Here is a 16,063-nt window from a genome sequence, read left to right on the forward strand (position 1 = left end):
AAAGATTTATAGCTTCGGAAACCCTGTACAGGGTCGCTATGGGTCGGAACCGACTCTATGGCACATAAAAACAACAACAACTGAGCTGAGAGAATCGTATTATATAAAGAGCACATTTCAAAAGAAATGTGATAGGAGCATACACTTTCAACACAAACTCGTAGAGCAGTGAGTCCAATGACTAAAAGCTGACTAGGTTTATTGGCTTAACCAGGACAACATTTTGAGGACAAGGAAATAAAACAAGCACTCGCTCTATTTCATCATTTTAGAGAAACGGATCTCCACCAGGTAAAATCCTTCCATGTACAACGTAGATACTGGTGTTGGTTTTCACTCTGCTCAAGAAAGTGGAAGAACAGATTTTCCTCAAGTGCTCAAAGCATGGCAGCTACTGTTTTGCTGATAGTAGCCTTGCTGGTACCACTCCTGCTGTTATATTTACAATTTCTCAGCACTGAGGTAAGCACACTGTACGTTGTAGCTGTTAAGTGCCATCGAGTCAGTTTTGACTCATAGCGATCCTGTATAGAGCTTCTGAGGAAAGGCTGGTGAGTTTGAACCGCTAACCTTGCCATTCAAACTGACCCTATTGCCTAGTGCTTTATCCTACAGTGCCACACCAGGACACTGTATCCATTCAGTCATTTACAGGAAGTTCTCTGCTTACAAATGGGTTATGTTTAGACAACTCCGACTTAAATCGATTCTGATTTAAGTTGTGTGTTGTTGTTGTAATGTGCCATGGAGTTGGTTCCAACTCATAGTGACTCTGTACAGGGTTTCCAAGGCTGTAAATCTTTACGGGAGGAGAAAGCCTCATGTTTCTCCCACGGAACAGCTGGTAGTTTCAAACTGCTGACCCTGAGGTTCGCAGCCCGATTCGTAACCACTACACGTACCCTCATTTAAAAAAAAAAAAAAAAAAGGTCTTCATTATCATTGCCTTTTGATTATAGGTATCTTTATAAATTCGGTCTCTGTTTATTTTGGGGGGTTGGAAACATTATATATAAGCTCACCAATACAATGGCATCAGCAAAGCATAAGCTCCAATACTGTATGTTATAACATTTAGATGTACAATAAATACAAACAAAAAAGAACCATCGAGAGTGTGGTTCATTAACTGTGATTTATAGAAACTCAGACTCATCGAGAACTATCTGTATTCACCACCAGACCCATGTTGTTGCTGTTGTTAGGTACCATCAAGTTGGTTCCGACTCATAGTGACACTATGCACAACACAACAAGACGCAGCCCAGCCCTTCAGCACCCTCACAAATAAAACCTATAGGAGGTATGTATATTTTTCTCAGGGAAGAACTCAAGGATATTATATCATGTTCCCAAGGCCACATAGCTGGTAAGGGGAGCAGCCATTAAAACCCAGTTGATGAGATTTCACGCTGCTAACCATGAGGTCCTAATGTCTCTAGTAAAGACATACTCCTGCATTACGTAGCTTGCAACACAGGCTTTGTGCTATTAACAGTGTACTGCGGAAGTGAAATGAAACTTCGTTAATATTTGATTTCTTCCGGATTGCCAAATATTGTTAAATTAACACCAACCATGTTGTGGAGTTCCCTTTGGTCCTCAAAGTGTTCTGAGTCAGAACAGGAACACAGAAAGCTTAGTGACAGACTGAGCAGGACTCAATTCCAGTTCTGTCACTCACTTAATGTGTGACCTTGGGCATCTTTCTTCACTTTGCTGTATCTCAGATGACCTATACATAATATTAAGTGATTTGATAAATGTTTGGAGTAGTGCCTGATGTAGCGTAAGCACTATGCTAACCATTTCTTACTGGGATACCTACACCTCATTTCATTTAGGCTGCACAGGTTTTTGAGATTCCTATTCTGGAGGCAATTTGACAGGTTTTTGAGATAACCAATGTCACTGAAATTAGGAAGGTCTCTTTATTTCTAGTAAAGTGTTTGTCCACCTGACTCCTGGTATGGCATTGTGGGTTAATGTGCTGGACTGCAAAGTGGGTTTGACTATAAGCTCACCAGCTGCTCTTTGTAAACCCCATGCAGGGTTGGTATGGGTTAGAATCAACTCAACGGCACTTAACATCAACAAAATACAACTTTTGGAGTTCTGGTGTGGCACTGTGTATTAATGTTCTGGACTGCAAAGTCACTTTGAACCACAAGGCCATCGGTTCAAGCTCACCAGCCACTCCTATACAGCATCACTATGGGTCAGAACCAACTTGATGGCGCCTAACAATATACAACTTTTGGAGTCCTGGTGTGGCACTATACAATAAGTACTGGTCTTTTAAGTTGGTTTGGACCACAAGGTAAGCCGTTCAAACTCACAAGCCTCTCCTTGGGAATCCTATACAGGGTCGCTATGAGTCAGAACCGACTCGACGGTGCTTAACAACAACATATTACTTCTGAAGTTCTGGTGTGCAGGATAAGCACTGGACTGCTGACTGTGGGTCGATGGTTCAAACCCATCAGCTGTTCCTCGGAAACCCTATACCTTGGTTGTTATGGATCAGAACCGAATCGACAGCACTTAACAACAACATACATCTTTTACTATGATATTCATTCACTGGAAATATATTTCAAAGTATTGTAAGACAGTGAGTTTACTTTCTATGGGGCAAAAGGAAGACGCATGTGTGCAGGTCGATGTAAAACACACAGATCCTATTTGTTCAAAGGAATCACAATTGAGTAAGATAAACAGATTCCTCTCCAATAAAACTTAGCGGTGCCAAGTCCAGGTGTTGCAGTGTGTGCTATTTTTTGGATATCCAACTTTTCTTAATAGGCTACATTTTATGCACTTTAAAATGCTAAGGCTGTTTCCAGCAAATTGGGATTCCAGTGGCAAAACCCTGAGAATTTCCCTAAACAGAGAGTCTCCCTCAGTTGTAAAGTTTCAGAGTTGCAATCAAGGCTACACAGAAGCCAATGAAGAAGATGAAATAGCCATGCAATATGATGCATCTAGTTTGTGCAATTTAGTTGAAAAATAATGCTCTGCATGAACATAAATGACGAAAGAAATGAGTGAATGATTAAAACCTCTGAAATGCCTGTTTACCGCCCCCCCCCACACACACCCCCACCTTGGTGCTTCCAGTTTATTAGTGCAAAGTTTCAAGTAATAGGTAGATTATTGTTACAGTTTATAAAAGGGAAGCCAAAATAGTACTTGTTTATAAAACAATTACCAATTTATTGGGGTTTGAATTCTGTAATTCAAACTCACTATATCTGTCCATAATGTTAAGTGCTGTCCACTTGACTCCAACTCATAGTGACCCTGCATAGCATTTATGAGGTTGTACATCTTCGTGGGAGTAGAAAGTTTCATCTTTCTCCTGTGGAGCAACTGGTGGGCTTGAACAGCCAACTTCACAGTCCAGTGCTTATCCTAAGAAACCACTACTCTCAATCCTTCTGCCCTCAACAAAGAAGCTTAATTCTATTGTCTTTTGCTCAGCTATGTCAATTAAGCACAAGTTCTACACTCTGAGGAACTCCCAAGAATTTGGTCATAACATCTCAGTCAGGAAACCCATGTCTTTTTATTAAATGATGGTCTTTGTACCTTTTTATGACATAAGAACACTTTTGAGTGTTCTTAGCCAATTATATTTCTTTTCTATTTAAATAGTTATTAAAACTTAAGATTTCAGCTTCAGCAGTAATGAACAATGAGTTGAGCACTGTTATACCTTTAGATCAATTTTATTTTCATCTCCTCTCTTAGCATCTTGTCATTAAACACTCTTAAAATAAAGCCCCAGTTTTTATATTCTACTTATTATTGAAGTATTTTGTGCTTCAAGTTTGCCTCAGAATGAACAAGTCAGAAAATCTCACTGTGCCCCCTGTTCATACACCTGAGCACCTGTAAGGCAACTGGATCCCCACAAACAGGGTGGCTTGAAAACATTAACGCTAAGAAGCAGCCACCTACTTGAAACTGCTTTCTCATAGCAGCTAATGACATAATGACAGACTGTGCCAATCGGTAGAATGAAAGTCATTACAATATTATTATAAGTATAATCCAGGAGGCATATGTACAATGATATGGGTTGGGGAAGGGAGCGAGATGAGAATGCTGTAGACACAGTCAGGCACTCTTTACCAGATGATATTAAAATCCTTGTTCCAAAGCAGCGTTTTTCTAGCAGCCCTAAATGGTAACAGCAAGTGTGACAGTGAGAGTTTTTGTATCTGTGTGTGAGGAATCACACTAGTTCTGATGATTAAATGTACCGCAAGGGCTATTTTACAGGGGGAGGGAAAAATAAAAAAGGTCGAATAGGAGCCTATGCTTCACAAAGGAAATGTCCTTTCAGCACTAGATCTGAAAACACAACCCACACAGACAGCACATGGAGACGTTTTCTCTTTACAGTTTGCTGTGAAGGGGGCCTTTACTGAGATACGACACGGTGACTCTTCTGTTCCATGGGGGAATCAAAATAAATTTAGTGAAATTGAATACACACACAATTCCTCTTCTGATGGCTCTAGAAGTAAATGCTTAGATCTCAAGTCCCTACCAAACTAGGATTGTTATGATTAATTAATTTCTCTGATGACAAAGTTAGGCTAGACTAACCATAGTGAGTGTCGTCAATCCATTTAAAATTATTCTTAAGATGTTCTCTCCAAAACAGAATTCACCCAAGTCTTTCAGAATGGAAGTCTAAGTCTTCTCACGGAAACTTAAACCATCTTTATTTTCACTCTGAAATGTTACCAGCTGCAGTTTCCTGCACTACCTTAACTTCTCTGAAGGGGGAGCGTGAGCTCTAGCCAAGCATCAAACTCCGCAAATAGCTCTACACCTATGTAACAGCTGCAACTTAAAAAAAAAAAAAAAAAAAAAAAATCAGAATCATCCACATGCTGCTGTTTTGAGATAAAATAATTGAGTATTTAAAACTACAAATTTTGCACCGCATATTCTAAAAGTGCGTATTCCTTTAAAAAGCACACATCCACGGTACACAAACAGCCCCTGGGACAGCCGAGATCCAAGTCGAGAGAATCCCATGCTATTGCTTTGAATTCAACTCTACATTTCCATTTAAGAATTCAGTGCCGTTTATTTAAAAAACAAAACAAAGCAGGTGTCTGTCAACAGTTTGACAGTATCCTAATTTGCCTTAAGAAAATACAACTTTTCTACTTGTAAAGAGATTCCTCATTCTTTTAGGATTTATTTCTGCATTTTCTGAGAGAATTTTATTTGCAGTTAGTCCCCTAAGTTCTATCTGATGCTGACGAATTTTAAAGAAAACTTTTTTAAACTCTCTGAAATCAGGAAAACATCCCTTGGAAAAGCAGAAATTGTCAGTGGTCAGGAAGAAAAAAACAACACAAAAAATTTTGCTGTGTCAGAAAACTTAACAGGCTTCAATCAGTGGAAACTTAAAAATGTATTCAAATCATTTAGGCAGCCAGCATCTATATTATTTCATAAACATGAAATAAAATCAGTTAAACCAGATGCTACAGAACAAGTTTCTATCATTTCAAACCACATTTCTGCTGTTAAATGCTTTCGAGTTGGTTCCAACTCATAGTGACCCTGTACAGGGTTTCCAAAGAGCAGCTAGTGAGCTTGAACCGCCAACCTTGCGATTCAAATAGACCTTGCATTCCAGTGCATTAACCCAGTTTCACACCAAAGCATATCAGTCCTACTGTCATGTTCTCCCTAGGTCAAGTGGCCTTGTAACAAACGGTTGCTTAGATTTCTGCTAAGGTAGAATTTAAGACTTCACACCAAAACACATTCTCCAGCAAAAGTGATAAAACAAAGTTCAAAATAATAGTTCCCTGAAACCTATTTCTCCTTCCTTAACAAACGGGCTCAGTTTTTCACTGTATACTATTGTTTTAGTTACTGAAATCATAACAAAACTACTAGTAAATCTTAGCAGGAGAAATAGTTGAACACTTGATTAAAAATGAATGCACACACACTGTGTTGTGCATGTGTATAGGGAGGTTAGGCTGGATCGGGCACACAGCCTTAAGAGAGAGTTTGTGCAGCAGAACAGCCAGATGCTACTGGCCAGGAAGGTAACTCTGTGATGGAGGCGATGACAAGGATTTGTTTTTGGTTTGTGGTATATAAACCTTTTCATATGTAAAGATCACTCAGAATAAATGACAAATATATATGCATTTTAGTATATAGTAAAATTTGGGGGGTTTCTTTTCATTTAGCAGAAAGCATGCACAGTTTTTATTTAAGGGAACAGGATTGGGTTTTGAGACAGAGATAAGAGTGGTGGATGAGGCACCTCATCAACCCCAAAATTTCAAAGGCAAATACACAAAACTTTTTTTTAGCAAACTTCTGACACAGGAGAATCTGTGCAACAGTATGCAGTTTGCATACTGGCATGGATGTGTCCCATAATGCCTATGGGGCAATGTCCAATCACTCATATAACCTGGGGAAGTGGAAAGGGGTTTGCTTGGAAAGGCACCAGGAGGTGGGGCCAGTGGTGAGTTTCTGGAAGCCCAGCCAGTCTTCCAGTCTTGCCTGAGATCTGGCAATCATGGCTGTGGTAGCTGCCACAGCCTCCTCCCCTACCCAGGCCCCTGCAGACTGATGTGTGTGGAAGACACAGAGTTATGCTCACTTTGCTCTGACCCTTGAAGCTTCCAATTCTGGCCAGGCTGCCGGGGAGCTGCTATGAGAGATTCGTGTACCCAGAGGCAGCCAACTGCAGGTGCAAGTTTGCAAACCCTGAGACTGCAGAGCTAACCAAGAGCTACAGCAGCCTCTATGGTGGATACTTTGATATGCATTTATGCTGTGGATTCCAGCCTATAGGGTTTCCAAGGAACAGCTGGTGAGCTTGAACCGCAACCTTGTGGTTCAAAGAGACTTTACAGCCTAGCGCATTAATCTACAGCGGCACACCAGGACTAGGTATAGCCACTATATGCAAACACATGCAGGGTTTTCGAAAAGTTAATGGAAATATTCCATTATCTTTCAATTCCAGTTTTCCACGAACTCTTCAAGGCCCCCTTGTATAAACTAGCGCAGTATTAACAGCACACAAAACTATATAAATTCTTTGTGATCCACATTTTTTCACCTTCAAAGTACCCCTAATGTCATTATATATGCTGTCTAAAGTGTGTGGATTATACTTTTGTTTGAAATGAGTTACCTGGATTATCCTTAACCTCTTTCCTGCCAATAAAATCTCAAAGTAATATGCGCAGTTAATAAAAGCCACACTCATCTTTCAATACCATTAATCAGACAAGGAGTAACTAAGTTGAAAGCTGAAGTCTGTGAGCTGTCCCAATACTCTATTGTAAATACCTAGCTACACTTTTTCATAAAAGTAACAGCTCTCTAGGAATAAACCTTGAAGAGGCCTCTCCTTATCACCCAATTAGACACTTCTCAACTTTACTCCACAGGATGGAGCCCAGATGGTAGGCATTTAGTTTCCTTGTGACAGACAATATAATATTTTAATACAAATTTCACTTTCAAGGAAGTAGTATCATGCAAGCTACAATTCTGTTGACATGAAAAAGCATGACCATAATTTCTTTATGAAAAGCTTTTGAAGTGATGGGGAAATTATATCTTTTATATTCTAACTTTTAAAAAGTTTTCATCATTTCTAAGCCCTTAGTAAAAGAAAAAGATTTTTATCAACTCTTTTATATTGTTTGTGATTTCTCTAAACATCTTGGATGAGGAAAGGGAAGTTGTTTCCAAAGAGTTTAAATTAGGAATTCAAAACCCCGTTTGAAACTTTTCAACTACAAAGGTTTTTTATATAATGAAAAACATTGTAGGACAATTAAATGCAATTAATATTATTCATCTTTTTCTGATACCACGAAAGTATCTTCTGTAAAAGAATGTCTCATATAGATTTTATGATTTCATGTTATTTAAGAATTCTTTCCTTATGGAAATTGAAACCCTGGTATATATAGTACATATTGAGCTTTCTTCAGATCCACTTAAACTCTAGTTTAGGATTATCCTGAATCAGTCAAACTCTATTGTAAAATCTTTACAAGTAATAAAAATAATTTATCTTATGATCTACATGCCCAAGTTAATACTAACCACCTGATTCCAAAGCCTGCCAGTTCCTCTTTAATTTAAGATCAACACAAAATTAAAATTGTGATTTCACCTACAAGCAGGCTTCCGAAAGTTCATGGAAAAAAATCCATTCTCTTTTAATTCCATTTATTCTATCAATTTATTGAAGCAACCTTGTATAAAATAAACTTTACTGAAAAGCAGATTGAAAGTACTGAAAAGAGACCTCTCATTTCCAGAGAATTCTGATGTTCCAGGGATCCCAACTGAAGACAAAGGTAAAACAGACACCAAAGTTTCAAACTGGAATAGACGTGGAGATGAATTTTACTAAATGTTTGAAGGAACATGATAGTATCTGGCAAAATGTATTTGCATTTTAAAACATCCAAAATGTCCAAAAGATAAAGGTTTGATATGTTTATATGTTAGTAAGCACAATGTTTCTGAAAGGTAATCTCTGCATTTTGTGTTTTTGTGCTTGATAAGAATATTGTCAAACGGCACAACATGAACTTATTTGGCTAGTTTCTACTTTCAAATACTTTCAGGTTTTTTTCTAAATGTTTAATATGGTACATTTTTCTCTGCAATGAGGCCTTACATGAATTCAATATTTATGATTATTAGTTTATATAAAGATGAAAAATTTACTGGAAAGTGCAGTAAGCTTGCAAAATATTTACTTTAAGATGAAATATGTTTTAAAAAATAAAACCAAGAAGCGGAAATCTACCAAACAAGAATCTTACATGGGTCTCCAGAACATACCGAAGCAGAGTAAAATCCTGACATTCATAGAGACAAAGCAATACTAACATCTTCAGGAGATGAAGGCTAAAAGGAAAAGAGTAACACAGTGAAATGTGAAGAACAGAAAAATGTAGACAGTAAGCAGGGCTCGGGTGGGCAGCTAGACACTTGTCACCTTATACACACACAGCCCTCGCCCTAGCTATAGATTTTTGGTCCACCCGTATTCCACTGGTTCCTAGAGACCTTGCAGGAGGGTTCGTCACTACCATAGCTCATGTCATGCTTTTAAAGTGGCTGGTGGTCTCTAATACTGTGCACAGAACACACACACTCCCGGATCCTGCCACATCGAAGGCATGATGTCAGCATTATGTTTTCTCTCTCCCACAGAGACTGCCCTGTTTTCAAAACAGGGCAAGAAGATCCTCTCATTATTCACGTTTCCTGTGATGACCGGGGCCCAAGAGCAGTCAAAGAGGTCTCCCTCTACATCACAGTCATGTCATCGCTGCTCTCTGACTGTGATATGTTACAGTTTAAATTTTCTTTGCTTTATCTAAGAAAGAGAGAGGATCCATTTCAAAAGGGGGGGGGGGGTGGGGAGTGAACTGACACATAGACGGTTGACAATCATGGTACATATGTATTGAAGAGAATATGCAAATGCTTTATTTACCCGTCATTGTTGTTCAGTCCCATGGAGTCGGTTTCGACTCATTACGACCCTGTGTAGGGTTTCTGAGTGGCTGGTGGGTTTGAACAGCTGACCTCATGGTTCAAGCCGACCTTTCGGTACAATGCTTTATCCTACCAGTGCCACACCAGGACTCTTAGTCACAATCTAGTCATAATTATCTAGTCTTAATAATGCCAAAAGAAATATTTCATTATCTTCAATCTCTTTTTATCTGATATACAAATATATTTGTGCATATGAAAGCAAGATTTAGAAGTATTTCTTATGGGAGAGTCATAATTATTGGTGTTTAAAAGAAGAATAAGCATGGCTGAGGCCTATATGGAAACATAGATCTACTGCAGTAAATGGGTTACGAAGTCTGAGATGGACTTTTCTATTTGGACCAAATTCAAATTCGGTTTTGTGCTGTGGTAAGGCACATGGATTTCACTGTAAACAGTGAATGCACAGAAACACAATATATACAACTTAAATTGTTCTTACAACAGAGTAGAGATGTCTTTTTTTAAGTACTGATCATAAATTGATGAGTAGATTCAGAAAGCAGTCACGCTTTCTTATTCTTCTTACTCAAAATTCAAAACAAAATAACAAGGCTAAGACTTCTGTTTACAACTGAACTTTTTTGCCTCCTTGTTCTTATTTATAAAAGGGTAATTTACCAAAAATGTTCTTAGATCATTTAGTCAAAATAAATGATCTAAGAACAGTAAATCCTACTAACCACTAAAAGCTAAAAATTAAGCAATAAAACTACGATTCCAATTCCTCACTATTTTTTTAAATTTATTTTGAAGAAAGGAAAGATATTTTTACATTTCTGAGCATATCATAGCAGACCAGCAAGGACTAAGTGGTCTTAATAGCCAAAAGAAAATTATCACAGTAAAACTTCCTATAGCAACCAGCTAGCTATAGGTACATATATTTTTAATTTACTGAGAACTATTAGAAATTGTCATTACAATGATTAAACACATAGATAATATTCAATGCATCAATGTACAAATAAATGATATATTTCTATATAATTTTAACATTGGGGGAAAGCTAAATTAATTTCAATATGAGGAAAAAATAGAGTGTACTATCACTTTAAGTATCTCTGTGACTTTTATAGCAGAAATAGCTAGTCAGTCTATCATTTCAGAATATTCAAAGTGTGACTTATTATATTATATATCATTGTGCATGAAGTCCAGGCATATTTCAAATGTAAAGTTATAAGAGCTATATCACTGAAAGTTGTTATAAAAGCTATTAAAAGGTAAAGTTTCATTTACATTAAACCCACCACTAACTTTAAGCTATAAAAATATACACATCTGAGGGGAATATTACTCAATTTCAATACAACATAGAAAATCCAAGAATAAACTACTTTAAGTGACTTTTTGGTAGTCCAAAATTTTATATGCTGGTGGCAGTTTTATTTGTGCAATATTTCCACATATTTATTAATAATTTTGTGATACTTCTTCAATATTATCAAGCCTAAGATAATCAGAATGCTAATTTTGTTTTTTGGGGGTTTTTTTTGGTTTTGTTTTTCTTCTGACAGGACTCATTCTAATATATTCGTTTAATAATTTTTGGGATTAGCTGAACTGAAGTTAAATGTGCAGGTGTTTAGGTAATCTAAATTTAGCACATTGGCAAAACCCATAATTCTTCTATTAACCAAATAAATAAATAAATAAAACTAATATAGAAACATCAACTGGTAATACATTTTACGATATAGATACATAATTTTATTTTAAAGTATAATAAGGCTCATTAGTTCTCATTTAAAAAACCACTGACACTGCAGAACACATATATATAGGTGTGTGTGTGTGTAAAATCACAGCAAAGAAAGAGGGAAACAAAGAAAGAAAAAGCAAGGAAGTAAGGGAAGAAATTGCATTTTTATTTTACGTAGGAAGAAAATCACTAGAAAGAACTGAGCCTTAAACAAAACTAAATAAAATTACCTAGGAGTGCAAATTTGAAAAGATAAGAATGCAACATGAGATATTGTGCATTTAACTATGATACCAACCAACTTGTGCAATATTGAGGTGGGTGGAGAAACCTCAGTGAATCCAGCTATTAAAAAGACCCAGAATGCTTTTGGTTACAGCTGGATTCTTCCAGTTGTCACCTGCTATTAAAGACACAAACAGCTACTGATGCAGCCTTCCTTTGCAGCTTCTATTCAACACCTCTAGAAAATAGAGACATTCTCCCTGCACTCTGGGCTGAAACCCATGTAAATTTTTCCTAAATCCTCTCCACAAATCTCCTTTCGCATGCAAATCCATAAATCATCATAATACTGACAAAGAATTTAACCAACACATGAAACTAATGCTCATTCTCTTGAAAGCCCTGTACAGGTACAAGTCCTTGAACTTCAGGCACCTTTTCATGGCTCTCTTCAGAGCTTAACCTGCGAATATCAACATAATCACCCAGTTTTCCAGGATGTGCAATTAATCACTCCAAGGAGGGTCTGGTGGCTGGACATGCAAGTTGCATGCAGGTTATGAGTGCCTCATCCCTATCCTAGATACACACACTGCTGGGAGCCTGGGCACCTCATCTACTCTCTACTCTTGCATCAATACAAAACAGAGCAAAATAAACAATACGCAGAGCAGAAACAAGCAGTACTTACTGAAGAGGGCAAACCTGGAGGAACTTTTCGAACTTTCTTTGTCTGCACCTCTGAAAGAAAAGGAAGCACTCTTGTGAGTTCTTCACATACCCATATGTCTAAACTAAAACATATTAAAACCACAAAGCCATTCAGAGGAGACTGGATTTTTCAAAAAACAACAACAACAAAAATCACCACCCTAGCAAACGTAGTCACCACTATCACCCCTCCCCTTTTTCTTTGCAGTCAGAAATCAAAAATTGCTTTGTTAAATATGACACCTTAAATATCCGATGGATACGCTGCTGCTGCTGATTCATGTATCTAGCCGAGAGAAAACAAGAACTAAGCCTACACACAAATATTTCTACTACTATAAGGTGTAACCTACTCCTACAGTATACTACTAGTTGGAATTATCAGCTGCACAACTAAGTAAAATGTTATGGGGGGAGGTTAAAGGGGAGGAGTGGCAGTAGGGAACAGGGAGGCATTAATAAAAAAGACAAGAAAAAGGCTAGTAGTAAGTCCCTGAGACATCAAACAGAGACTCCCTTACTTACCCATGGCACTGCTGTGAAGAGGCCTCCTTCGAGGGTTATTGCTAGAATACTGATAGTACTGGGAACCAGGCTTGGTGGGCGAAAGGGTTCCTGGATTGCCCATATCCATGTCACTTCCAAGGAGACTCTGCTGGAAGGTTAAAAAGGAAAGACAAACAGATAGGGTTCATTCTTTTTTTTTTTTTTTTTACATTCACCTCCCCCCATCTGACTGCCAGTATTTAAACCAAGGCAATAAAGAAAGCATCTACTGCAGGGAAATCATTAAAACCAAGAGAGAAGAAAGAAAAGCAGGCCAAGAAGATACCTCCAAAGTTCTTTTTAAATTTCTCAATCCTTACCTTTGGTGAGTGTTACAGATCCCTCTAAGCGATACACATACACACACACATATTTCAAATCATTTCAGAAGACTAACATTTTCATTTGATAAGGAAGTGGCATTTGCGTAAGATTAGTGTTTTCTTTATCTACAGACAGGCTCCTATCTGTGAACAACTCCTGGCCTTCCTTCACCAGACCACGGAAGAATCTCATTTTCCCAGCACACAAAACTTCCCGACTGATCCCACCAGGGGTGAGGGTGCATACAGCCCTTCACTGAGCTGAGAAGCCTGCTTCTGTACGGGTGCAGCGTGCTCCTTGACGAATGGAACAGAAGATAGAATGCCAACTGAACCGCGAGGAAATGCAAATGCTCACGTTAACTTCCAAAATTTTAGAAATAGTATAGGCATCCTGAGCTAACAGGCACAAATGACAGGACTTTAGAATATGCTCTTGAGAACTCTCAGACGCTAAAAGACATCCCCACAAATTAAACATTTCCCTGAGCCCTATAAAACTTCAAAAAATATCATTAACTTATCACCGTGTGTCAAATTACTAAACTTTTTAAATATGATGACATAAGAGATTACACAACAATATTACGTTCTCTACAAACTACACCAAAACTTACCCATCATCTATAAAACGTCTGATTATACTCTGCTTTGAACACATTGTTCTTTTAATTATTCTGATATGTAATAGCACAAATGTAGATGCTACCATTTATATTAAGAACAAATTTACTGTTTAATAAAGAAATTTTAAAATTAAGTACTAAAAAATCTAACTTTATCGTTACTTGTAATCAACTTTTACTGACTGAACTAATTACTGTCCTTGATAAAGTACAGAATGTGTTTTCCCTAATCTAAATTCTAATCACCATGTCACTCACAACAGACTTAGGGATGCTTCACTAACACACTATTCACATGCAAAATACTCTAAATAGGCCAATTATGACTCTGCCCCTGTTCCCTGGTTAACCCGCTGAGAACTGAAAAATTTCACAAGGCAGTCACCAACGAAAACAAAGGGTCCTTGTTTTAAATTAAGACAGTCTTTTTGATTCCTAAATAGCTCAACAAAGTGGCATGTCTTCCAGTGAAAGCAGTTGGTCAAATATGACCCATAAGCTGGAAAATCAAAAAATTAAAACCTGCCCTCTTTCCATCACCATAGAGCTAATATATCATAGAGCGGACTTCTCCATTCCAAGGGACTCTCTGAGTGTTGGATGAGTAATATATCAAGAACTCATCAGCTACTGACAGGCTTGTCTCGACCGATTCCAGTTTCAGATTTTATCAAGGCATCCATAACAAACAATATTTTCAAATAAAACTTCAAAGGTGTGATTCTAGGTTGAAAGTACAATTGGGAGTAATACAATCCATGTTAGTATCTTTGTAGTTACCAAATGGCTGATTCAGACTATTGCCTCGTCAGAACTTAAAAGAGGTTATCCAAATGGCACACAATGACACACTAAAATAGTCTATTAGAACATAGTTTTCTATAAATCACACACCCAGCAGAATAACCTCAGATGATTTCTTTAGCATTTTAAGAACGGCCCTCCAACATTTTAGAATCTCAACCTAAAACGTCACTTGTAGTAACCCTTAGTAATAAAGTCTGTATGTTTTTAGATTCAAATTTTTTTTTTTTAATTTCATCCCTAAGCTTGTGAGTTTTTTTCAAACCAAAATTGCCAGAGTTTGATAAATCAATAAACGGTTCTTCATTTCCTGTAAAAAAAAAAAACACTTGAGTTTAAAAATGATATTATGAACTTTATGTTTATAGTACAGAGAAATATTAACCTAATTTCTTAATTTCTCACTTCTAAAATTTTTATAAAATAGTCAGTAAAGGATGGAGTAAATATCTTGAAATGATTGTCTTTTTAATGAACTCAGCAACTAGTTAATTCTTGTTGATTTGAGTGGCAAAGGTCTTCACTCTCAATAAAGTAGATGTAATCAATAATAGGTCTACATAAAAGCAGACATGCTTGCTATATCGTGGAGTTGGGTTTTTTTTTCAGCATCCATAACAAAATTGCTTAAAAAAAAAACAACACAAAACACACCAAAAATGATAAGTACGAGATAAACTGGCTGTAACTAATCGCATTGTAATTTAAAAGAAAATCATTTTATGGGCCAGTTGTAAATAAAACATGCATTTAGCTCATACATGTGCAGCCACATGAACTATGTACAGTGGGATAGTACTAGAGCCAGACAGCATTCACAAGCATTTAGTGGCTCCTGCCAACCTCTTGTCAACTTTTTTTTTTTTTTTTTAAATAAAGCACATTCCTGTTTCTCTGTTTTAGACTTGTTTGTTCCTTTTTCTTTTTTACTGGGACAATAAAATTGTTCTTCTAATGCAACAAAAATAATCATTTTGCTACCCTTAAAGGGGCCCTAATCACCCTACTGGGAAAAGGCAAGATAAAAATATAAGTGTTCTCAAAGTATAAGTATACTTTGTAGAATGAACAATGACCATTTACCATTGTTTGGCCTGTGTGTCACATACTCAACTCTTTGTACCAGTGAGAAAGAGAGAAGTTTATGCATTTAGAAAAATGCAGTATTAAACTCAGTTTAATACAAATAGGTAAGGCACTCCTTTATAGATTAACTCAGTGGCATGTACACACAGTGCTGCAGACTCATCTATGCTCAGTTACAGTGAAGTTGGAAACCAAAGTGTAGTTCCGAAATGGGCAGAGGCACCCTTGCCTAAAATAGGCCCATCATGGTTTTAGGGTTTTCAGATTGTGCAAGCGCATGGATGTTCTGTGGTTATGCCAGGTCCCTGAAGTGAGTGGCCAGGAAACACTGAAAACAAGATGTGGCACCTTTGCAGACTCAACCTGTAAATCTCTCACCCACAGCTCAGCATTTTGCTTAACTGTTACAACATGAGGGATAAATCCTTCCCATGACT

General features: G+C 37.4%; 1 protein-coding gene across 9 annotated transcripts in view; it reads right to left on the reverse strand.

Annotated features, from left to right (window-relative positions):
- TCF4 (transcription factor 4) overlaps positions 1-16,063 on the reverse strand; it is a 450,711-nt gene that overhangs the window by 142,042 nt on the left and 292,606 nt on the right. For 7 of the 9 annotated variants that reach the window (XM_006837504.1, XM_006837502.1, XM_006837503.1 and 4 more), the window contains 2 exons: positions 12,767-12,896; positions 12,222-12,271 (listed from right to left, as the gene is read on the reverse strand). The exons of the other annotated variants lie outside the window; for them this stretch is intronic. In XM_006837504.1, coding sequence (XP_006837567.1) covers positions 12,222-12,271; positions 12,767-12,896 — 180 coding nt within the window. The remainder of the gene's footprint in view (positions 1-12,221; positions 12,272-12,766; positions 12,897-16,063) is intronic. 9 annotated transcript variants of the gene reach the window in all.

This window comes from Chrysochloris asiatica, unplaced genomic scaffold (genome assembly GCF_000296735.1).
Source record: "Chrysochloris asiatica unplaced genomic scaffold, ChrAsi1.0 scaffold00021, whole genome shotgun sequence".
Lineage (NCBI taxonomy): Eukaryota > Metazoa > Chordata > Mammalia > Afrosoricida > Chrysochloridae > Chrysochloris > Chrysochloris asiatica.